We start from the raw sequence: 25441 nt of genomic DNA, 5'->3' as shown, positions 1-25441 counted from the left end.
AGCTGTTATTGGGCGAGAGGTAAAGTTCACCCTGGACCGGTTTGATAGTCAATCGCAGGGCCACATATACAGACATGCTACCATTCACTCATTCATTCACACATCTGGGCAATTTAGGGTCTCCTGTGAACCTCCTGAATGGTTTTGGAATGTGGGAGGAAACCGGAGAACCTGGAGGAGGCCTACACGAGGAGAACATTCGAACTCCACGCAGAACGGCCCCCTGTCGGAATCCAATAAGGGACCTCATTGCTGTGAGGTGGAAGCGCTAACCACTGTGCCACAGTGCTCCCCGATGACAATGTATCATTGTAGATGTCCTTATATGGCTTCACTATACTGAATTGAAAGTGACTGAATCTGTATATAAGTATTTGAGCTTCAGCTTTATAAAGAAACCTTCACTTCCTTTCGGCTACTCCCTGCAGGGGTCGCCACAGGGAATCAAGCATCTCCATCTAACCCTATTCTCTGTATCCTATTCGCTCACGCCGTCTAACTTCATGTCCTCTTTCACTGCATCCATAAATCTTCTCTTTGGTCTTCCTCTAGTTCTCCTGCCTGGCAGTTCCAACCTCAGCATCCATCTACCAATATATTCGCTATCCCTCCTCTGCAACTCATCTGTAAGCCCACCACTGCAAACGAGAAGGGGCTCAGGGCTGATCGCTGATGTAGTTTCGCCCCAACTTCGAACTTGTGTTCAGCACACCTCACCACTGTCTCACAGCAAGCATACATGTCCTGCACCAATCTAACATAGTTCTCTGCCCCTCCAGACTTCCTCATACAGTACCACAGTTCCTCTATTGTTACCCAGTTGTATGCTTTTTTCAGGTTTACAAACACACAGTGCAGTTCCCTTTGACCTTCTCTTGACTTCTCCACCAGCATTCTTAAAGCAATACTGCATCAGTAGTACTCTTGTATTCTTGTATTGATTCCGCTTTATGAATCAATACATGGCTGTATTGTGGCATTAAAAGGCTACATTCATATAACAAATTCATATACAAATCACACTCTATTTTTTGAATATGGCCTGAAGAAGAGACGATATGAGGAAACACTTTACTCTGAAAACTTCCTTTCAATTGACATGCTCATCCTCCTTTACCTTCTTGTTGTTGAGCTGGATGTCATGAGGTCTCAGCTGGTCAAACTGTCTACAAGGGCACAAAGAGTTAACTTTAAGAGGATAGGCAGGCGGACGCAATTTGAGCTTAGGTCATAAATAAACCCCCATGAATGAATCCCATCGGAGAACTATCCGTGTACATTTTGTTTGGATGGAAGTGATGCAGGATGGCACAGAAAGCCAGGCCGTTCCTCCAGGAAGTGTTGAAGTTGGTGACCTTCACCCCCTGGTACCCGCCGGTGATGTCCTGACACCACTGGAGCAGCGACTGGCTGGAATTCACCAGGTCCTGATGGAGGCCCCAGGGAGAAGAGAGTTTGGTGACGTGACCTCAGAGCACCTCATCATCCCCATTCTGTTTATTCACCTTTGCCGTCTCATCCTTCCTGTCGGCGTCTTCTCTGACTGCCGGAACACTTTTAGGTTTCTTCTGGTCAGATATCTCCTCCTCTTGTAACGTAGGTAGCCTGGGCGCGTCGGGACCGGTGACTCCACCACGTGCCGTCTTCTCAGCTGGCTTTGCGGTTACCTGTGCATCAACACCTGGATCCGTCTCCTTGTTGTCTTTTTGCCTGAAAGAGGACATGGAGGCAAGAGCGGATGAAGAGGAGAAAACACGACAACCATCTGCTCGGAATCTGCATGCGAGTGTGCCGCTGCAGCCGTCCGGGAGGCGCGAAAAGGAAATGTTCAGCAGTAAAGCGTGGCTGAGTCAAGAATGTGGCCATTCAAACATTCTTCACCCATGACCGCTTGTGGAACCACGGCGATGTCGGGTCCCAAACACCAAATCAAGCACTTGCTCATTTTTCTGATGTCTATTCATAGCTGGCCTGATGGAAATGTTTTCCTATTATGGAAATACTAAAGCCTCATTTTCATTTTTCAACGCTTTGGGATGTTGCCGCGTCAGCACGCCACGCTCTTAATGTTTTCCCGTCGTAATTCATGCCAGTTTTCTGATGAGCGTTGAGGATATTTTGTTTTTCTTTACGACTAGCTGAAGTCTGATCGATGTTGAGGTTCACAAATAAACCTCGGAGGTTTTGAGCTCGATGGGCCGGCGCGGGAGCAGATGGACATGCTGACTTACGCATCGTCCGTTTCTTCTTGGGCTGACTTGAGCTCAGAGGCCAGGAACTCCTCTGTCTCGGCTAATGAGATTTCCCCCCGGGTATCAAAGCAGGCGAAAAACGTCCGCTGATCACGATCAAAAGGCTCATCTGGGATTCCTGATTGGTTTTCGGCCTCTCCGCTGTCACAGTCAAGCTCGCCGGGAGCTGGGACGAGGCGCTTCATCACGCGAGGGCCGGAGAGGGAGGTCGACTCGCCTGTCATCGAACGAATTTTCGCCAATAACGACTCCTCCTCTTCCCGTAGCTGCTGATTTTTGTCCAGATGTTGGCATTTGGGATTGCGTTCCTGCGCAAGGTGGCTCCCGGTCGGTGGAACGACCCTTTTCTCAGGGTGCGGGTGACACTTGTGAGTCTCAAATCGACCCGCTTCCCGTGAATCTCCCACTTTCTCGGCCTCTCCGGTCTCGCCACGAATCTCGTTGGTACTCGAAAGAGAGGTTTCATCTTCGTTGCGATCACTTTTGGGGATATTGCCTCCTTTTTCTGTTTCACTCTCTCGGGCAGCTGAGGAATCGTTTCCTTCCTCCCACTTTGATACTGATGCTAGGTTTTTATGAGGAGAGCAAAAAATGTTTTTTACAGCGTTCTCAACTGGCTGAAGGGCAGGGGTCTGTCCACTCAATAAAGGAGGGGATTGGCTGAGGACAGAAAGGGAGATTTTAGAGCTGAGCACGAAGACCGGCAACGTCCCGACAAACACCCACGAGTAGCAGATCCGCGAGCGGCGCCCGCCCACCGCCGTGCTCCGATCCGAGCGCTCATCTCAGGATAAAACTTGCCTTCACCTGGATTTAAACCAATCCAGATGTGCATCGTCCCGACAACACATCATCAGGATGGAGAAGATATTTTTTCCAAGTCCCGCAGACGGCCCCGTCTTTTACACCGGAGGCAAAACAATGCGAGGTTAAAAAGCAAAACACACAACCGGCCTCCACCCGACTGCGGTATCCACTTTCCAAAACCGGCCCACGTGCTGCTTTCAGCACACCATCAGCCACAATCAGCGCCGCAGATGCAGGACATGCGGTTTGGATTTCTCATGCGGATGAAAATCCTGCTTCGATTTGATTATAAGAGCGCCACAGGACAGCTGGAGAGCGTGACATTGTATCCAAACAGGTGGGGAAAGACAATTTTGCGTCTCTGTTTTTATCACAATAAGTAAAAACGACAGCATCAGATCTGCAATCTGAATGCAACTCAATGCTTTTAAAAGGATACACGTGTAAATATGCATATATGTAAATATTGTATTATACATGATGCAGCGTCATTGATCTGGTGCTATACACATCATGTATTTGAAAATAAATAAATACGGAAATAAAATATATATGCAGCATCACTGATTCATTGATGCTCTGAATTTCATTTCATGGCTTCACCAAGGGAAGCGGTCAGTGTTTCCAGTTCAATTTCAACAGGCGGCTTTTCAGTGTGGATTTTTTTCCTTGCACAGCCCGAAAACACGCAGGGAATTCATTGGAGACTCAAAATCGCTAAAATGTTCGATTGAGAGAGTGAATGTCTCTATGCGATGCAAGACAGACAGGGTGAGTTGTTGTATATACAGTATATATCTATATATCTATATATAGATATATAGATATATATATCCATGAGCCTGCGTGCTGGATAAGCGGTAAGGATGGATGAATGTTCTTCTTTATCTTTAATGTGTTACTGCTACGATTTTATTTAATGCTCATTTTTAGGTATATTTGAGTCAAATCTTTAATCGCTTCCCATCGGTCCTCTTCTGGATATTTCTTACTGTTATCAATTGTCTTTTAAGCGTACGATTCGCTCATTTATCAAATTATTTTTATTGTAAGATTGACCAAACTCACAACTTAAAGTGGCCGAGTTGACTAATGGGACATTAGTCGACAAATTATCGTGAAATATTAGGTTATGGTTTGGACAGAAAAATTATACAATCAAAGCATACACACACACACACACACACACACACACACACGTACAAAATCCACCATATAGTACCAGAGTTAGATGAGATCAGGACCAGGTATCAGCGCCACTTTTCACACTTTTCACACGCAATGCTTTCCACGTCAACCCAAAAGTCCATCGACAACAAGGCAATAGCGTCTTTCGGAGGAAGACAAACAGTTCACTCAGCAACGCAGCGTTCATGCCGGCACCGGTCGGTCGATCGATCCTGGAAAGGAACCGTCCACTCCTGCGTTACTCACCTCGCTCTCCCTAAGACTACCTACTCCACATTGGTTCCCCCTTACTCACCCTGCTTCTCCTTCCATGTAGAGCTCCGCCAGCCATATCGAACCGAGCTCCTCCTGTCCTCGCTCAAATTCCAACTCCTCCTCTTCCTCCTCTCTGAGCCACACCGGTACGGCACCCGTTTGGACGCCTCTCTTGGAGCCATTCAGAGACTTTCGGATGTTTGACTCCCGCGAATTGTCCAATCCGGAGTTGATGGTGTTTACGGGGGCGGTTGAAGCGGCTGCGGTCAACAATTCGGATGGATTTTGACATCCGGAGTCTGTATCGTCGCCCGGGAGCTTCTCATCGTATGCGATCTCATCCAACTCAGCCTCCGTCAGGGGCGGCCATCCGTCCGTCCGGTGGGTCACGTCTACCGGCTCGTCTTTTCCCGTTCTTTCGTCCTCGTCCTTTCCCTCGGTAACCTCTCTTTTATTTCCGGCCCTATTTCTACTCTCGCTGTTCACCTCTTCCATCTCCTCATCCTTCTTCACCTCTTCTCGCCTCTTTCGTTCCTCCTCGCCTTTCTCCAGTCTTGCTTTCTCCTCTCTAAATTCCTCTTCCCTCTTGAACTTTTCTCGTCTCTCCGTCTCCCTCCTCTCCCTCTCCTCCTCCTGCTCCCTGGCCGCCAGTCGCAGACTCGCCACCAGACTCAGCCGCCGCCCGCCGATCGAACTGCCCTCCTCGGAATCGGCGAAAGCGGCGGGCGGCGTCAAATCCGCATCGGCGGGAAGGAGCGTATCGTCAAGAGGCTCGGAAAAGGAGGACATTTCAGAATCTGCTCGGAGCGCGAGCGGCTGATCGTCGTAGCTCGCGGGGAGGCGGCCAGCGGGGGAGCGCGGCCGATCGGCGTCACATGATCCGCTTGTCTGCAAGATGGAGGCCACTGTCTCATAGCTGAGGGACAGACATGAGGGACAGAAGCACTCTGAGACAGGATCACCTCCCGACTGCCGTTATGACCATATGTGACAAAAGCGCACATGACATGCTCCACGTCAAGTGTATTCCTCTAACACTTATTTTGGTTGCACAGACAAAAATTGCCTTGTGAGAGCGCATCAGAAAACTATATATAGGTCTGGAAACTGATTTTTTTTTTTGTTGTTTTTTTTTTTAACCCAGGAAACGCCATTACTGCAGCTCATTCCTTTCACAAAATCACAAAAAAGAAATAAACCCCTTCTTTCTTTGGCGATTAAATCTGACGACCTGCACTGGGACCTTTGGGGGAACAGATAAATCAAAATATCCACTCGCAATTTCCACTGCATTTTTTTCTCCTTGAATAAAAGAACATCGGAATATGAAATATAACAAAATAACGCAATTCTGTGTAACACTAACTATATGATACATTGCAAGATTATTTGCATTTGCGTTTCCGGCTCTCTTATCACTTGGCATTCAGACAAGCCTGATCCAGGTATCCTAGTATGCACACGCACACACGCGCGCACACACGCGCACACACGCGCACACACGCGCGTGCGCGCGCGCACACACACACACACACACACACACACACACACACACACACACACACACACACACACACACACACACACACACACACACACACACACACACACACACACACACACACACACACCTCATTTATGGTGGATTTTTTTTTCTCAGTTAAGGGTGAATGGTTATGATGGAGGGTCAGTGTTAGGAAAAGAATCTGCATGCAGTAACTTGTGCAAATAACTAAAAACGCTACTTTAGAAAATAAATGCAATATTTCTTACTCTTGATTCATAATTGACGTTTTAAAATAGTTGCACACTTCATATAAGGTTTAATATCTGTGGCACGATCCAAAAGTCATAATCCCATGTTTATTACTGAGGTCATTAAGTGTTTAAAGAAAAAAATGATATTATTATTATCATCATATTAGGTTGTCAAGAGTTGCTCAGGTAGCATTTGTACTTGAAGATGTACTCTACATCTTTCAGACGGATGGATGGTTTACTGTCCATGCAAATTTCCTTCATTTTCTTTATTTTAAACAAGAAGTAAAGCGGCAACAACGGCATCGCATGGTTAAAAAAACAAAGACAGCGGGCAGGAAGGCAGGCAGAGACTCACCCTCGGTATAAAACCCCCACTACTGTCGACATGAAGCCGGCAGGCGCCTCCTCACCTGCCGCAGGGCTGGGCGACACGAGGAAAGAAGAACATCAGACTAGATTCACGACGCTCCAAATCCCCCACTCATTTTAAGCTATTTATAGCTAATTTTGGAGACATTATTTCGAGGATTTATCGCTATTTATTTTGATCATTTCTTTATTTCTTTTTATATATTTATTCTTATATCACTGATTTCTAGATAAGTAACCAGTAAAAGTAATTTTTTGCTCATTTTTTTTTAAGGTTCACAAAAAAATCATAATTCTTTCCTTTTTATCTGTTTTTTTTTTTTTTTTTTTTTTTTAATGAATCTCATAAATAACTTATTTGAAAATGAGAATTTTTGCCGAAAGCAACCCGGACATACACACAGAATTATAGAAAATAAATAAACAAAATGCTAAATGATGTTACTGTCTGATGGTACTTGATGAATTGATATATTAGATATGTCTCTGTGTATAATAGCACACACACTTTGCAATTGGTATGGACACACACACACACACACACACTCAGAGAGAATGACTTAAGCGTGAAGCAGTGCAGACAGTGGACAACAAGATTAGCTCATTGATGGTATTGAGAAAACCACTATTTGGGACACATCATCACATACGCGAGTGTGTGTGTGTGTGTGTGTGTGTGTGTGTGTGTGTGTGTCAGCTTGAGTCGACCACACCAAAGACACAAATGATGCTCCGTTTCACCGCCAACTCACCCCCCTGTCACACCACCTCCCTCCTCATCGCTCGTCTCTCCGCCGCTCCCCGCCGCGCCCTCCTCCCCTGCCTCGGCGGCGTTCTCCTCCACCGCCGCCCACAGCTGTTTTTCCGCCTCACACGCCGGCTCCCCGGAGTCCGCCGGAGCCTCCTGGCCGTCCGCCGGACCCACAGATGGTTTCTCCTCCTTCCCTTCCTCCCTCCGTTGCCTCGCCGACGTCCGAGAAACCGATTCGGGTGATTCTGAAGGCGCTGTCAGCTCTGAGGCTTCCGTTTTAGGTCCCGCCAACTCTCCGGGTTTTACTTCCACGGTCGGTGCGGCGGGTCGAGGCCTCTCTTCATCGATCTCGGGGGGCTCTTGCCTGTGCAAAGACAGATACAAATTTAAAAAAAAAAAAAAAAAAAAAAAAAAAAAAAAATCGGAGGAAAGTTGAAGCCTAGGTATCCAAGACGCCACAAACAGGAAGCAGGAAAAGCAGGATCCCCTCTCATTGGTCCTTACCCTCCGCACACCACGCCGGAGATACCCTCACTCCTCCCCTCTAGAACTTCCCACAGAGGCACCTCGGCGTCGGACAGCGTCCGCGGAGGCGCAACCGGGGTCGCGACCTCTAACGCTATCGCCCCGACGACAGATACCGGGTTTTCTGCGAGATTCGTGGAGAGGCTTCCCCCGGCGAGGTGTGCCGCTCCCCCCAGACTGCAGGGAGGGGAACAGAGAAGGGGAAGGGGGAGCGACGGAGGGGGGCAGAGGTGAGGAAAGCGGAGGCGGGGAGCCGCGGCCGTGGCGTCGAAACGTACAAAGCGAAGGTGGAAGCGTCGGCGGACGATTGGACGTGAATTTCAAAGCCCGACGATCAAAAATCTGCAGACGGAAGCTGATTGGTTGACGGTATTGATGACGCAGGAAGCGGGCGGCTGCTTCTCAGACATTCCCGGAAGGGGAACACGTAACTCACCTGTCTTCGGACGCAACGGGAGCGGTGTCCGAGGGGGAGGCTCGTGATTGGTCGGCGCCGGCGGTGCGTCTCTCCTCTGATTGGTCGGGGAGCTGGGAAGGAGGCCGCTCACGGTTAACGCCGGTTTCCTCCGGAGGGAGGTGAGGAGGTGTGAGCGAAGGAGGAGGAAGAGGAGGTGAGACCAGGCTTCTCATCTTCTGCTTGTCCTCGTCTGACTTGTTCTCCTCCAGACCTTCCAGCGACGTTTGGGCTTCTCCCTTTTCTCCTCCTCCCGTTCCTTTCTTCTCCTCCTCCTCGTCTTCTCCTGTTTTCTGTCCTCCCTCCTTCTCTGCCTCTTCCTTCTTCATCCTCTCCTCCTCCATCAAAACTCTCTCTTTCTGTTTCCTCTCCTCCTCCTCTTTGCATTTTTTCTCTGCCTCTCTTTCCTCCTCCCTCTTGTTCATTTCAGCTTCCTCCTCCTTCCTCCTCCTCTCCTCTTCTCTCAATCTCTTCAACTCTCTCTCCTTCTCCTCCCTGACAACTCTCTCCATCTCTTCCCTCCGTTTTATCCGCTCCTCCTCCTCTCGCTTCATCTTCTCCTCTTCTGCCTCCATCTTCCTCCTCTCCTCCTCCCTTTCTTTCCGGGCCTCTTCCCTCCTCCTCTCCTCCTCCTCCTTCCTCTCCCTCTCTTCTCTCAATCTCTTCATCTCTCTCTCCTTCTCCTCCCTGACAATTCTCTCCATCTCCTCCCTCTTCATCTTCTCCTTTTCTTCCCTCTCCACTCTCTCTTTCTCATCCCTTAACCTTTGCTCCTCTCTCTCCTTTTCCTCCCCGACTTTCCTTTCTCCCTCCTCTCTCCTCTCGTCCTCTGCCTCCTTCCTCAAGAATGGCTCCCTCCCTTCTTCCTCCTCCCCCTCCGCCGCCGGGAGGCTCCTCTCCTGGCTTCCTCGCATCACGTCCTCCTTGTCCTTCTTCTCCTTCACGCGTGCCTCCTGTTCTCGCCTCCTCCTCTCCAGCATCCTCTTCCTCTCCTCCTCCTCCTGCAGGAACCTCCTCTTCTCCTCCTCCAAAAGCCTCTTCCTCTCCCGTTCGTGCTCCATCCTCTCCGCCTGCTTCGCCTTTTCCCTCCGTTCCTCTTCCTCCCTTCTATTTTTCTCCTCCTCTTCCGTCCCGGCTGGCCCTAACGGCTTCGCCGTTGACTTCCCTCCCTGCTCGAGACTGCGGAGCAAAGAATATTCACCCTCGCGACCAGATCGCGTCGCGTTTCAACATCGGGTTTTTTTTCGTTATTCCGGATACTCACCTAGGCGGACACCTTTTGATTGTGCCCTGCTTGGAGTCGTCCTCTTCGATAACCAACCCCGCTCTCTGATTAAGCGACTCAAAGACGATATCGTCGAAGTCGGGGTCGGGCTCGGGCCGCGCCAGAGGGATCCTCTCGACCCCGAAAGGGCTCGTTTTCCTTTTCGTCCCCTCGCCGTTCGGCCCGCCGCCGGCTTCGGGCTGTTTGGGCGCGATAAACGCCGCCACCACGTTGGTGGAGGGCCGCTCTGGGCCGAGGGTTTCCGTGCAGGAGAAGGGCCACGGAGGAGGCGGCGCTATTATCAGTTCTGAACGGGCCGGACTGGAGACAGAAAGATCGGGGCTTGAGAGACGCACGTTCACCATCGAGTTCGCCGGGTTTGGCTTGCAGGAGGGGAATGTTTAGAAGGAGCAGCAAAGCGGATGAAAAAGCAAAACTGCAGACCGGCTGGTTATTTTAAAGCACGGAGCCACAGGAGGGTCCAAATCACACACCAACCCTCAGCTTGTGCCTTCGCCGTCTGTTGTTTCCACTGTATGCTGTCGCAAACTGCTGGAGCGCAACATAATTGTATAATTGCACCTTTCTGGTTGTTTTTCCTTGAAATAAACAAACACGGTTGGGAAATCAAAGCATCAACTTTGCTTTCAGATTTCTTGCGAAATCTTGAAGGACGGCCGAAGGGAAAAAAAAAAAAAAAAAAAAAAAAGCCCAGAATGGAAGCGTTTCGATGCTTTCTAACACTGACCCTTTTTAGTGAGAACTTCATTCATTTATTATCTAAACCGCTCACCCTGCATTCAGAGTTGCGGGGGGGAATCGGGGCACAATTAAAGTCAAATAAACATTCACACTCTCACTGACATCAATTAGAAATAATACAATTCACGCTTTCATTCACACGTCATACAGAGACATACGGCCATTCACTCTAAAATGTCATATAGACCAATATTTCCCAAACTTTTTTGAGCCGTGGCACATATTTTAAAAATCCCACGGCACACCACCAAATAAATATATCAAAAATGTTTTTGATGAAATAAAATAAAACTTGTCTCAGTTTACTTATTGTGTGTGGTCTTGCAGTAACTGAGGAAATGCAATTTAATTTTCATTGTATCGTCTTGAGTTCACCTTTTTTTAAATTTCTTCAGACTCATACTTGGCCCTTCATCTGGGTCAGAATTTTCTTCAAGATTGAGTACTTTTTCTTTTAAGATATTTATCCATTGCGTATCGCTGCCGCCGTCTCGCTCGAATCATCACTCACGATTCTGCTGTTTTGTGTAGAAACACAGGTTCATTCACTACTTGTTGCCATCTAGTGGAAGAGCATTTCATTCTTGCTGCCCACATAGTAAGATAGATACATTTTTTTTTGGACCAATCAGGTTAAAATATGGATATTTCTCCACAGCACACCTGATGCACACAGCGGGTAGGAAACACTGATATAGGCATAAAACCATTCGTGCATTATTTTGAGAAATACAACTATTCACTCTCACTCACACCTCTGTGCAATTTATGTCTCCAACGATCTTCATGTGTGTGTTTTTTTTCTACTTTTGAAGGAAACTGGAGAAGCCGAAAGAACATGTAAACTTCACACACGCTCCGACTTGTAGAATCGTAAAAGAAAACCCCGACAGCGGGAAGCGGCGAAAACAGAGACGCCTCAGAATCAGCAGACAGGAAGCTCAAGCAACATCGTCGGAGGCGCTGCACCAAGTACACACCAGGTGGTACCGGAAGAACATAAATATACTATTTTCAATTTTTTTTTTTTTTTTTACAAAAGAAGATCATTGTATGTTTATATCCTGAGATATTTCAAGAACAGGCGCAATGGGGAAAGCAAGCAATTTGCACCATCAACCCAAAGGTTGATGTCCAGTGTAACTCAGCGGGCATGCAACGGCGTGCACACAGGGATATTGTCTTTTTTTTGTCAACAGTACGATTTTTTTTTTTTTTTTTTTTACATAACTTTTTCCACGGCACAAACCGTGCAGGTTTCTATCTTCACATCCCTGCCGGGACTTTCGATAAGCTCACCTGCTCCTCCCGGGGTCGGCTTTGCCGCGGGTCACGACCGCGTTTCCGATCGGTCGGTCGGTTGTCGCGATGTCACGCTCGACGCTCGGAGTTGTTTCCTTGGCGACGGGCGGAGGTTCCTCAAGGACCTGGGCGAGGGGCGGCATCGAGCCTGTGAGACGGGGGCGAGACAGGGCCAATCAAATAAACGTCAACGTAAAATTCGTTGACGTAAACCCGGCTGTACCTGACTCGCAGGAACCCGTCTTGGCAGGGTGGGAGGGGGACGGAGCGTTCGAGAGAGGGGGGGAAAAAAAAGTGCAGGTGGAGCGCGGGAGGGAGGCCAGAGGGGGCGGAGCTTCAGGGTCGCAGAGCGCGTCCAGGTCGGGGCGGCTCAGCAGAGGGATCGGGACCGCCTGAGCGGAGTCGGACAAGGAGGGACCACCCTGGGAGGCTGAGGAGGGCGGAGAAGAAGAAGAAGAAGAAGAAGAAGAAGGAGGAGAGAGGGGTGTTTGGATTTTCGATGGAGGGGACAGAGATGAAGAAAAGAGGAATCGAAGGACGGGGAAATTACCTAACACGGGATGGAAAGGCGGAGACTTTGGGAAAAGCGGAGCGAGGGGAGGGGTTTGGGCGGAGTAAGGCGAGGGAGAGGAAGGGCGGGCGAATGATTTTACAACCTGAGGTTTGAAATGATGACGGTATCCTGGTGGAGAAGATGAGGATGGCAGAAGTTATAAGCAGGAAATGACAGGAAGACAAAAAAAAAAAAAAAAAAAAATGTTCAAAGTTTCTGAGAAGAAAGGGGTTGAGATTGTAAAAAGCAGCGGAAACAGACCGCAGGCCGAGGCGGGGTCATCCGGGGTTTGAGCCTCCGGAGGGCGCCGTTGATACGAAACGGGAGCTGGTTAGTAGGAGAGAGCGAGGAGTGTCAGGAGGATAACATGACGGTGACGGCAGATTCCTTTTGTCATGTTGTTGGTGGTATTACGCCATCCATCGTTTTTTGTTCTGAATGTGTTCACCGTCACCGGGGCAACAGCAGACAATGAAGACTCTGTACTATAGCGCACTTAATTGTAAAAAGTAATTTAGAGTGATTTGTTGTTAAATTGTAGCGGTTATTTTTTTAGACCAAAAAAATGGTGAATAAAAAGTTAACAGAGATCAAGAAGTGCATCACAATCTTCAAAACTGATATGATATATATTGAGATAATTTGCTTACATATAAGTATACACAAAATGAAATTATGTTGATAGTATATAAATATTTTAGAAAGGTTGTAAGGATTATTTTTCTTTGTTTTGAGCATTGTTACCTCAATAACAAAGCTGAAAGGAATGTCTTAGCATTGTTGCTTTATTCCTGTTTTTTTCCTGTTATTTTTGCTTCTGTCTGATGGCTTTGTGGTCTTTGTTTTCTAATACCATTATATAAAGATAAAATTGTAATTAACAAGGTAACAATGTGATGACAGTGATGATAATGATAATAATAATAATTATTATTATTATTTGCACACTAATTGTTATTATTATTGTTGTTGTCATTATAATCAACAATAACAAGATTGATCATAATAGTAATAATTATTATTATTATTAGCATTGTTATTTATTATTATTATTATCATCAAATTATCATTTTGTTATCACATTGCTACCTTGTTAATTACAATGAATTTTTATTTTGAATTAGTAATACATAATAATAGATAATAAGTTGTATAATAATAATAATAATAACAATACTTGGGATTATTACTGTTATTTGTATGAGGAATTTAAAGGTTAGTTGAATACAATTTGCACGATGAGGGAAATTAAAATCTAGGATGAATTGTTATAGCGGGATGGTGTCAAGACAATTTATAATATAAAACATACTACAGCTTATGCAACAGGAACACGGACACAGACGCAGGGGTCAGACTGGGGTCAGACTGGGGTCGGAGGGGGTCACTGGACTCATGCAGCCTATTGATACCTTTTCCTGAGCCCGCCTGGAAGATTCTGGGCAGGGAGGGCGGCTGAGAGAGGGTCCTGGGGAGCGCAGGGTGAGCGGGCGGGGGTTCGGAGGACGGGACGGTCTCGGGTTTTGGAGGGTGCGATGCGGTGGAGGTGGCGGGGGGGTCGGAGTGTGGAGGAGGGGTGGGCAAAGATGGAGGGGCCGGGGGGGGGTTCTCAGAAACGCAGGTGGAATTTTGGGTCGGATGCGGAGCCGCAGAAGGTACGATCGAAACCGAGACCGAGAAATGGGGAGATGGGAGAGGTTGGGAGGAACTCGGTGCGGAGGAGGATTCAGCTGAGGGTTTTGAGGATGGGGGATTTTGAGGAGCTGCACCAGCGGGAGGTGGATCGGAGGGCGAGCTAGCAGTATTAGCGTCCGAGGTTCGGGAGCTCCCTGGTGACGGAGGATTACCGGCCGGGTCGGGCGGGTAGAGAGGCTCCGGAAGAACGGCATTGGTTAGTTTCTTACTCTTCAACCGGGGTGATGGTTGAGGGTTAGCGGGGGGGTCGGCTTGAACGGGGCGTCGGGGCTGACGAGGGGACGGGTGAGGGGGGACGGGAAGGGGAGGGCGAGAGAGGACGACGGGATCGGGAGCACCGCCATCTTTTCCCGAATGGATGGATGGATGGATGGGTGGATGGACGGGTGGATGGGGTGAAATGATGGACAGTTGTTTTGTTGTTTCCAGAAAAAGAAAACAACGTGAGAAGACAAGAGAGAGGAGATGAAATGAGACATTGAAATGACGTTACATGAACGATGCTCATCTTACAACCCAACCAGCGCCGCGATGCTGCATTCGTTAAGACGACAGGAATAATACCCAAAACCCTATCACTTAATCCTTAATATGTCAAAAATAAGCTGCGAGGCGGAGCCAACTTGAATGAAAAAACAAGACCCAGCTATTATTTATACATAAATAATGGCCGCTTGTTGATCTACCACGGCTAAATCCCAGATTTGTCTCGAAGCCTGCCGAGATGGTGCACAGTCCTAAATGTGTCAAAATCATATTCTGACTCTCTTTAATTAAAAATGGGAAATGACAGCTACTTAATGTAAAGGCGACTATTAAATAGCAGTACTGCTGTAAAAAAAACTGAACTCTTGTGACTTATTACGGGTTAAGCTGCTGATGCCAGCTGGCCGATCAATTTATATTGAATAACTAAGCCTGTTATACCAACTGATTTCAATTTGAACGAAAAAAAAAAAGTTTTCCGAGATGCATTAAGAGCTATTGCCATTGAATTTAACAAGCAAATCTTCTATTAGTGATTTATTACCAAAAAGGTCCCGCTATCAAGAAAAGAAAAATGTTAACAACAAAGTAATAGTGATGTTATAACTTTTTGGAAAAAAAAAAAAAAAAAAAACTTTTTTTTTTTTTTTTTTTTTTTTTCAGAAATTCAGAGAAAAAAATAAAATACACACAAATGCACTTTTGTCATTTTCGGCCCCTCGAGTTACGGTTACACTTGATTTTCCAGTTTATTACAGCGACGCCCCTCCGGACACAATAACCTCTATGTTCCATGCCACAGCTTTTCCAAGCTCCGGGAAAAAAATACAAATCCAATGCATTAGCCTGGTATCGTATCATCACATGACGCAGCCTAATCGTTTTTTTAGCGTCTCCATGAGAAGTATGCGGCATGCAAAGCGCTCATGATGGACGAGTCCGACCCCGGCGATTGACGTGTGCGCATGAAATGCCGAAAGCGTGAACTGACACGGACGGTTTTCTAGCGTCGAGGAGAGAGGAAGCTACCTGAGGCCGAAGGGGCGAGTCCTGTGGAGTGTCTCCGGTCGGGCGGAGGGGGAGCAGGGCGATTTGGGCGAGTGAGGGTGTGCGAGACTAGTGAAGCAGCCCGAAAAGTGGGGAAAAAAAGGGATAGAAAAGAGGGGGAAAAAGCAGTTAGAAGTAAAGTTGGCTGTCAGAGACGGAATGAGACGGGGGAATGAGACTTTTTTTTTTTTCCCCGCGCCTACCCGTGGCGGGGGGGGGCCTCTTCTCCTCGTCCTCGTCGCTCTCGTTGAAGTCGTCCAGGTTGCCGATGTCCGTGGGTTTCACGCTCATCAGGCTGGCCAGGCTCTGCATGTCTTCATCGCTGAGGAACGCGAGGGAGAAGCTGTCAGTTCCTTTCACATATTGAGGCAAAAAAAAAAAGCATCGGGGGAGGAGATAAAGAGAAATGGATTTTGAAAGACGGTCAAAGTTAGTTTCTTTTCTCTCTCTATATGGGACTGTCTCAGAAAATGATAATATTTTGATGAAGTTATTTATCTTCTGTAATGCAATTAGAAAAACAAAAATTACTTTTTCATGATATTCTAATATTTTGAGATAGGTTTTTAGAGTTTTCTTAAGATGTAAGCCATAATCAGCAATGTTAAAATAATAAAAGGCTTGCAATATTTAAGTTGATTTGTAATGAATCCTGAATATGACATTTTTGTTTTTGTAATTGCATTACAGAAGATAAAGCACTTTATCACAATATTCAAATTTTCTGAGACAGTCCTGTATGGCTGTGTATAACCTTTTAGTTCAGCCAATTTGTTCAAAATCTTCTTCTTGTAGTAACTAGACTCCTTCACTCAAAGAGGTTTTGTCCCTGCTCCGAGAGGCTTCTATAGTTGTAATGGCAACTGGGGAGGAGTTTTCAAATATAACTTTATATAACAGTTTTGCATTCTGGCAGACAGTAAGGTACCATGTGTGACGTGCATCTCAAGCATGAGCGGAATTTTATGGGTTCAAGCGACCTCTTCGTCAGTCCATTTCTGTCCATTTGATCACAACGGCCGACCAGTGACAGCAATAGTTTTTAAAAATGTCTCTCTACAAGAAGTATCCGGTGATGGGTCTGGCTTATGAGTTCCTATGAAACCGTAACAAACCCTGCCTCGGATTAGGAGCTAAAATGGTCATAGGAGCTGAGCGCCACGGTCCCTGTTCTCGAAATGAACGAGGGAAAAAAAGAGCTACTGTATTTTAAGGAGCACCTAAAAGCCTTTTATCATCTCAAAAACTGACAGTGCGCCTTATAATGCAGTGCGCCTTATATATGGATCAATATTGAGCCGCAAGTGGTCTCGCAACAACTTCTCCCGTAGAAGAAGTAGCACGCGGTGCATGCTGGGATATATGACTGCACGAACCGTGCATTTTCATTTCCATTTGTGTGTGTGTGTGTGTGTGTGTGCACGCATCGCCGAAGTAGCAGCGGTAAAAACGGTAAAGGGGAACTCCAGTCCCACACCACTTCTGTGTGTATAGAGACCCCAAATAAACTCAAGGCGATCGGTCACGCAGTAGAACTCGGGAATAGAGCAGCGGCGAGAGAATTCAACATGAACAAATCAATGGTGCGGAAGTGGAGGAAGCAACAAAATGACCTGCGCCAAGTAAAGAAGACTAAACAGAGTTTCTGAGGAAACAAAGTGAGATGGCTACAGTTGGAGGACAAACTCTAACAGTGGGTTGTTGAACCAAGAGCGACAAGTAGAAGCATCTCTGCAGTCACAATTCCAATGAAGGCAACAGCGCTAGCTAGTGACATGAACATCAATGACGGTCCTTCTTTGTGCTTTTGTTTTATGAAAAGCTTTGACTGTGACAAATGGAGTTGGAAATACATTGTTTTCAATGAAGGCTGCGCAAATACCAGTAAGAGCTACGAGTTTGTACATTACCACATTGTGAATGCACTAACTTGTTTTGGGAGTGAACGGGGTTGTCAGAACGTTGGCTTGTATTCTATTAATAAAGTTTGACTGACTTATCTGACTTTTAACCCAATACATAACCCAACCCCAGCCGCTGTGGCTTCTATTATATGCGCCTAATAATGCGGTGCGCCTTGTGTATGAATTTTATTTAAAAATATGCCATTCATTGAAGGTGCGCCTTATAATGCGGTGCGCCTTATAGTGCGGAAAATACAGTAGTTCCCGAAAAGGTTTTGGAAACTACAAAAAAAGCTTTGGGTTGAGACTCACGTGGCTTTTCCCTCTCGGACAAAGACGCATGAGAGCGACAGCTTGAGAGTGGCGTTCACCACTTTGACGGACAGCGGTTTCAGCTGCAGTGTCAGGTCGGTCTGGGTCGGCGTGGGACTGGCGAAGCGCTTCAAGTTGATGTCGGCAGACGCCAGCACTTTGCGGTGACCCTTGTTCTCCTGCACAGCCGTGACATCCATCCATATATGGACAGTGGATAGTTAAATAAATCATTAAAAAAAACAGATTTATTCATATATTTTGCATGTATTACTATCCGATATCACACTCTTTAAAAGTCTAGCTTCTATGATTCCAAGATGCGAGGTCACTTTTCGAGCACCCGTCGCCACAGCAACCGTTCCTCCAAAGTCGTTGGGAGATACTTACACCCTCAACGACAAAAGTCCAGTCTTTATCTTCAAACTCATCAGCGTTCGCCTCCTGATAAGAAGAGGACGGACAGTTTAGCTCATTTCGGACGGGATGATATTTTGTGCTTTGGTCACAGTCGCCATCTTATCAACTTCTAGGTCGTCACAGAATGTACAAGCGAAACGGGGGGTTACTGGGAAAAAGCACACACACAATTAACATCTAACTCTGTAACAAAATGAGAAGTGTATTGACAGTTGACACACACATATATATATAACCAGCTAAAAAAATTCTATGCATTTTCACACAGACACTGGTTTGTGGGAGGGGGATTGTGATACCCTGGTGCAAATTTGTTAACGTCACTCTGCAGCACAATAACTCTGCAGAGCTACGTTTATAAACGTAAGTTAATCGGATATTTTTTTCTAATTTTTCAGCGCCTCCATCCCTTCATGTGCGTTCTACTGAACTAACTGAGCTTTTTTTTTTTTTTTTTCAAACTGGCATTAAACTGCCTTTGGAAAGTATTACCCCCGTCTGCTTCAGGTACCGTTGGAAATCCGAGTGCCAGTAGTGACGCTATGACATTAGCGTGAAGAATTGTTGTTACATAAATGTAAGAAAGCTTTCACTGTGTACTAATGTATAGATAATTGCAGGGTGACTGATATTTCAAATCATCTATGCACCCTTTGTACTCTGTGCACACCGTGTACTTGCTGAAATGACATACTGTATACTTGTATTTGTTGGGAGTAAATAGTGTATACTGTGCCTTGAATAGCGTAACGGAGATGTCGATGTTTTCCGGGACGGGCCAAACCACCATGCCCCTGTACGGGTTTTTGATTCCAGGCTGCCAACTGTGGAGCTGTGCGCGCACACACAAACACAAACACACACAGATCAGCACGTGCGCAACGCTCCTGTATTTATGTGTGATTCCGTGTTTACTGTTTCACCTTGGAACACATGCGTCTGTTTCTGCGAGTCCACACCACCCTCAACTTGTCGGGTTGCCTGCAGAAGAAGGAAAAAACAAAACAAAGCAGCCATGCAGTCAACAAAAAATCACCTTGACCCAAACAGCTGCTCCCCGTCCAAGTCATATCTACCGATAAAACTATAATAATATCCATGTAGAATACAATCGTTCGATATCGTTCTCTATTTGTTTGCATTTGACATTTTGATCTGTAGTGCGAGCCGGGAACACGTTGAGAAAAATCTAGAGAGGTGGCGGTATGCTCTGGAAAGGAGAGGAATGAAGGTTAGTTGCAGCGAGACAGAATACAGGATGTCTAAAAAAATTTGAATATTGTGATAAAGTTCTTTATCTTCTGTAATGCAATAAAAAAAAAATAAAAAAAATTGCTTTTTCATGATATTCTAATATTTTGAGATAGGATTTTTGAGTTTTTTTAAGATGTAAGCCATAATTAGCAATGTTAAAATAATAAAAGGCTTGCAATATTTCAGTTGATTTGTAATGAATCCAGAATGTATGACATTTTTGTTTTTGTAATTGCATTAAGAATAAGAATAAGAATAAGAATAAGAATAAGAATAAGAACAACTTTATTTATTCCGAAGGAAATTGTTGTGCCAGAGTTTCAAGTAAAACATAACAGTAATAAATAATAGTAGGAAGGAGGGAGAATAAGAAATACAAATAAAACTATAAAGTGCCAAAGTCAAGGCTATAAAGTGTTTTAAGGTCTTAAAAAGTACAAAGATTTGAATATTCCCTTCGGCTGAAGGAGGAAGAATCAAAAAGATAAAGATTACAGAAGATAAAGAACTTAATCACAATATTACAATTTTCTGAGACAGTCCTGTATATGTGTGTGAATGAGAGGATCCCGTTAGGAACGGTGAGGCTACGGGGAGCGGAGATCGAAAAGTTGGAGGATTTAAAGTACCTGGGGTAAACAGTCCAGAGCAACGGAGAGTGTGGAAAAGTGTCAGGGGTGCTATGCGCTACAAGACAATGACGAAATGATGAAAACAATGACCAAAAGACAGCAGGCAGAACTAGAGGTTGCAGAGATGAAGATGTAGAGGTTCTCTTTGGGAGTGACCAGGACGGATAGGATCAGAAACGAGTCGATCAGAGGAACATCACATGTTAGATGTTTTGGAGAGAAAGTCAGAGAAGACACTGAGGTGGTTGGGTCATGCACAGAGGAGGGATGGTGAATATATTGGTAGACAGATGCTGGAATTGGAGCTGCCAGGCAAGAGGTCTCGAGGAAGACCGAAGAGAAGATTTATGGACGTAGTGAGAGAAGATATGAAGGTAGTTGGTGTGAGAGAGGAGGATACAGAGAATAGGGTTAGATGGAGAAGGTTGACTCGCTGTGGTGACACCTGAAGGAAAAGTCAACAGGGAAAGAAGAAGAGTTATATCTATCTCTAATACTATAACTGAATCAATCTATAATGTTAAAATTGTATTAATCTTTAATATAACAGCCATATGCTAGAGTATATACAAGAGTATTACTAGAGTTATATTTAATGATAATACTAAAGTTATATACATCTATAGTTCTATAGTAATATACATCTGTAACACTAGAGTTATATCTATCTACAATACTAAACTTATACTACTACTGAAATATGATTATTTTATGTATCTATAACACTCAAATATGAGTATCTTATCTATTTGAAATACTCACATTGGATTAATTCTTTATCTAGAAAATATACTTAAAAAAAGAGGATTTTATATATGTTTATATATTCTCAAATTTGACTATTTTATCTTTTTATTTATTTTAGTGTAGTTACTGTATTAAAGTATTTTCTATGTATGTATTTTCTTACCAAAAAAGTGTGTGTGTGTACATGCATGTGCACATATGTGTGCGTATGTGTGTGTGTGTGTGAACTACATGCTCACTGGGCCCTATTTATCACAGTGTTTATTGGGCACGATTGTCAAAGGATATGAATTTAGGGAAGTGGAGTTCTTCAGCGTGAGTTCCTGATGTTAAAGGAGAACAAGAAGTTTGTCCGTGAGGTGGTAGGGTGGGGATGGGGGGGGGGGGGGGGGGGGGGGGGGGGGGGGGGAGCGCACTCAACCACACACACACGATGTTTTAAAACAAAGTGGATATTTCACCGAAGTCCCATGACTGTCATTGCCAAATAACAGCAACCCCGGAGTCAGAGAGGATCCACGCTGGTCATGTTCCGCTGAAGCATGTGGCCTCCATCACGTTCGCGTTGACAAAGTTTGGAAAAGACTTCGGGTGAGTGTGTGTGTGTGTGTGTGTGTGTGTGTGTGTGTGTGTGTGTTGGCGTGCCTTCTGGCAGGCTTCGCCGTGCCATTTGTCAGTATTTTGCTGCACAGGAAGTGAAACGGGAAGTTGCAGCAGAGTCACGTGACCTGAATTTGTGTAAATCACACTTGGCAGGAAGACGGACCCCCTCGCATCCCATTTAAAGACCGCATGACCCCGAACACAAGAGCCAGACGGATTTCCACACGGACTTTAAACTCTATACGTCGATAAAGCAACAGCTCGCGGACAAGGAATTCTCAGGTTGCAACCGAGACGAATGCATGGGTTCATCTTAATCTAGGCAGTGTGTTTGTGTGTGTGTGGGTGGAGGCATAATGTGTGTTAAGGGGTCAGGAGTGACAGCAGGCCTTCTTGCAGCCAAAGCGGTGATACATGTCCTACAGTGTGTATCGTTTATGTCCCTTATATTGTATCCGTTTGTCGGATACGATATGTTCAATATGTTAAAAAACATATAGCAGGTTCACTGGAGACCCTGAACTGTCTGAATTTTTGAATAAGAGGATGAATGGTTTTATGTTTATGTAACATCAGTGACGTCGGGGGAGGCAGGAGAGGCTGTGCCTCACTTGCCAATCTTGGAAAGAAAAAAATGAAAAATTAAAAAAAGAATAAAATGGTTATTTCGGTGATTTGCACTATCAAGGCATTTTTCATTTAACCACCAGTTTTAGATTGTTTTTTATTCACAATCGCTAAATATTTTCATATTTACTGTTCAAATAGTGAGAAGAGACGTGCGGTGAAGCCACAAACCGTTGAGCCTCAGTGTAGATTGGGGAATGACGGCTGACTGCTAGCATGCTGTCCCATAGGACCAAGGGTGGGCAATAATTTTGGCTGCCGGGCGACATTTCTTATTTAATTTTTATGCGCTGGCCAACTAGGTGAACGAAATGAAAATTGCAATTTAAATATTTCCATTTTTTTGGCATTTTATTTCTATTTTAAAATCATTAAGAATAATACCGGCCGACATTACTTTGTATGTAATCATCCGTACAAAATTAAACAAAAGGAAAAAAAAAAAATTCTAAATTCAATATTGAGTGGAAATACTTTATAAGGATAAAATATTATTTATGAATGATAAAATATTCAAAGAAAATAGTTTGGCGGGCCGGATAAAAAAAGCAAAACGGGCCGTGAAATGCCCAGGTCTGCCTGCTGTCTCTCTGTATGTCGCGATTAAAATATTTCATCACTTTTGCTACATGAACTATGTTTCCAATCTACAGCTTATTTTGTCAACAACTGTATGCGTGTTAGTAGTTTCTTGTGCTGAGCTTTCATAAAACAGCTACGAAGAGCCACCAAGTGAGGCACCCAGCTTTCCTGCCTCACCACCTGACTCAAACACACGCAACGTCGCAGCTCCATACTTGTAACACACTGTTTCCACATGATAGCTGTAATTCCATGTAAAACAGTTGAATTGTGTGCTGCAGTCAACAAAAGGGCGCTTGGCGCTAACATGCCAACTTAGTGTGTTTGTCACCATCCAGTAGAGCAGTGTTACTTTACTGTTCACCGATTCTAGGATTTTTGCTTTAAAAAGGTTAGCTTATATAAAACCCCCCCCAGCTAATTTGCCTCTGCATGCTGCGAAAGACGTGCCTCACTAGCTTTTGCATTTGCATTCCCAGCAGAGACACTAACATTCTGTAGGTGTCGACATTTTTGATGCAAACATCAGGCTGCTTAACGCCAATCAGCTGACGTGGAAGGCTAGATAACGTCCGACACGTGTTTGTGTGTGTTTCTTATCCATGTGCTAACTATTAACCGACTAATATAATTAACCGACATGAGTGTGCTCCGATGGTGGTTTTTAGCGTGTTATAACTGGCCTTAAAACTCGACATCTCCCACGTTCATTTCTCTATCCGAGCTGGGACGTCCACACGGCGTGACGTAACAGACACATTTGCACACACAGGATGGATTAATTTCCCACTCTACGCGGGAGATTGTTTATATTTCCGCCTATGACTCCGAAATTGCCACCCTGCGCCCCGACCGCTCGTCCTCACGACCTTTCAAACCGCGTTCCCTTTAGACTTCTCTTCCGGACTTCCTTTCCGCGACACGCCGACGAACACCTATGACCCGGAGCGGCTGTTGCTCCACCACGAATCCCCTCCAGTCTCCAGTCCGTGAACAGGTCAACTGTGTTTCTTATCCCGCCCTCCTCTGATGTAATCACCGCTGATAAAAGCTTGGATCGATATAAAAGTTAAGGACGTCAAATTACCAGATATTGAAGTTTGAGTTTCTGATCTTACTGGCACCGTATGGATCAAACTACAAAAGTATTTATTGTTTTATTCCTGGTCCGGACTGGTTATCGCGCAGGGCCACCATAAAGCAATCTGAAGGCCTCCGATGGCAAAACGGATTCAAGTCGTTTTGGTGGACGTCGCTTGAAAATGCAAATGCTGCAGGAAATAGAACAAGTTGTTTTTTTTTTTTTTTTCTAATTTAATCTGAGACAATTAAACAGAGAATGCCAAACTAACTCAGCGGCTAGTGTTCTGTTTTTCTTTTTTTTTTAAATTATAACGTCGCTTTGTGTGCGTCCTTATGGCCCTGCAGAGATAAGATTCTCGCTCTGGAACTGTAACTTTATCGGGAATTGCATGTTTTTTTTTTTTTTCTTATTTTCCCGCAGCTTATCCTGTGCTTCTCCACGCGAGTCCTTGTAGGTCATCGCCGCTTATCGTGACAGCTGACACACACACGCACACACACGTACGTACACGCGCGCGCATGCGCACTCACTACACTCCATCCTCAGCGTAGCGGAAAGTCCCAGAACGCATGAGAATCCGCATCTTGCGGATTTAATAACCAACAATATGAGTTTTATATTTCCGCCGCTGTTTTAAAATAAAAAAAAAATCGGATTTTAAATAATTTGAAAAAAAAAACAACAGTTTTCAAACTCGTACTCACCATTTCTTGGTGCACTCGAGGATCAGTTCCTGGTAAGAAGCGACGAACTGAAACTTGGACGCCTTCTTACCGACTCGCTGGAGTCTTTTCCACACCGAGGTCATGATGTCCTCTGCAAAAAAAAAAAAATAATTCAAGGGAGGGGGGGGGGAATGGGGAAAAGGCAGGAGACGATCTCCCCCCTCACAATCTTTTCTCTTTTTGCTCCTTAAAAGGTCCTCTTGCTGCCACCGGAGCTCATACAAGCTGCGACCTGCCGCTCGGAGAGGAGTCGCCGGAGGAGGAGGAGGGTGAATCGAATCAACGGAATCGAACACACCGATTCGATTCAGGAATCGATTCCGCCCGTCGTTCGAACACTCCTGCTCGATAAGGGAGTCGAAGTGTCTGCCGAAGCGCGGCAGGAGCGACACACACACAAACACACACTTCTGCCCCCCCCCCCCTACGAGCTCCGACGTGCACGGTGATGCGGTGGCCAGATGCAAAGGTCCCGTTCGTCCCTGCACGACAGACTTTGATCAGGAGCTTATCTGAGTCTTTCGCCTCCTCAAGGCTGCTCGGGTGGGAGCCTGTCACGCCGTCCGTGGAAGCCGTGGAAGTTTCAAATCACTTCCTGAGTCCCAGCTGCGTCATTCTGCACTCCCAAAAAAGTTCTGCTCAGTCTGCGGGGGGAAGTTTCCGCAGAACGGGCCAAATGAATGACTCAGGTCGGGTGTGTTGACTTGTATGTGTGTGTGTAATGACTTTTTGGGTGTGTGTGTGTGTGTACACACATTTTTGTTATCCGTTATAGTTTCCTGTATAAACACCTTTATCCACTGTTGTACTCATATTAGGACATCTGAGGCGCCAGTCAGGTAAAACATGAATTACATAGGGTTCCAGCCATAACTATTTGGAATTGGAACAGCATATGTGTGTGTGTGTGTGTGTGTGTGTGTCCATGCCACCTCAAGGCACAGGGATTTTCCTCAGTTAGAACAGGAGTGTATTTTTGGGGACCGGGGGCAGATGGATGGGGGCAGCTGGGCGACAACGCTCTCATGACTCAGAGAGGATCTAATATTACACCCCGGGTCCAGTGTTCCGGGTCGTGTT

General features: G+C 45.6%; 1 protein-coding gene across 11 annotated transcripts in view; it reads right to left on the bottom strand.

Annotated features, from left to right (window-relative positions):
* The window catches only part of LOC147216861 (EH domain-binding protein 1-like protein 1), a 30584-nt gene extending 5702 nt beyond the window's left edge, over positions 1-24882 (bottom strand). The window contains exons 1-23 of one of the 11 annotated variants that reach the window (XM_086177486.1): positions 24528-24882; positions 24341-24452; positions 19031-19088; positions 18844-18939; positions 18078-18131; positions 17688-17866; positions 15675-15793; positions 15454-15540; positions 13656-14282; positions 12505-12570; positions 12241-12372; positions 11914-12120; positions 11688-11838; positions 9627-9947; positions 8345-9541; positions 7888-8085; positions 7385-7747; positions 6619-6684; positions 4543-5418; positions 2232-2912; positions 1506-1710; positions 1279-1427; positions 1118-1166 (exon numbers count right to left, since the gene is read on the bottom strand). In XM_086177486.1, coding sequence (XP_086033612.1) covers positions 1118-1166; positions 1279-1427; positions 1506-1710; positions 2232-2912; positions 4543-5418; positions 6619-6684; positions 7385-7747; positions 7888-8085; positions 8345-9541; positions 9627-9947; positions 11688-11838; positions 11914-12120; positions 12241-12372; positions 12505-12570; positions 13656-14282; positions 15454-15540; positions 15675-15793; positions 17688-17866; positions 18078-18131; positions 18844-18939; positions 19031-19088; positions 24341-24444 — 5985 coding nt within the window. In that variant the 5' untranslated portion in view covers positions 24445-24452; positions 24528-24882. Of the gene's footprint in view, positions 1-1117; positions 1167-1278; positions 1428-1505; positions 1711-2231; positions 2913-4542; positions 5419-6618; positions 6685-7384; positions 7748-7887; positions 8086-8344; positions 9542-9626; positions 9948-11687; positions 11839-11913; positions 12121-12240; positions 12373-12504; positions 12571-13655; positions 14283-15453; positions 15541-15674; positions 15794-17687; positions 17867-18077; positions 18132-18843; positions 18940-19030; positions 19089-24340 lie in introns of all 11 variants that reach the window. The other 10 variants (XM_086177487.1, XM_086177492.1, XM_086177494.1 and 7 more) reach the window with 10 other exon arrangements.
* Positions 24883-25441: the final 559 nt, after the last annotated feature.

The sequence above is a fragment of the Fistularia commersonii genome, chromosome 29 (genome assembly GCF_037954325.1).
Source record: "Fistularia commersonii isolate RoL2024-O1a breed Wild chromosome 29, RoL_Fcom_v1.0, whole genome shotgun sequence".
Classification (NCBI taxonomy): Eukaryota; Metazoa; Chordata; class Actinopteri; order Syngnathiformes; family Fistulariidae; genus Fistularia; species Fistularia commersonii.
The sequence above is the reverse complement of the archived record's forward strand: the minus strand, read 5'-3'. Positions and strand labels throughout refer to the sequence as shown.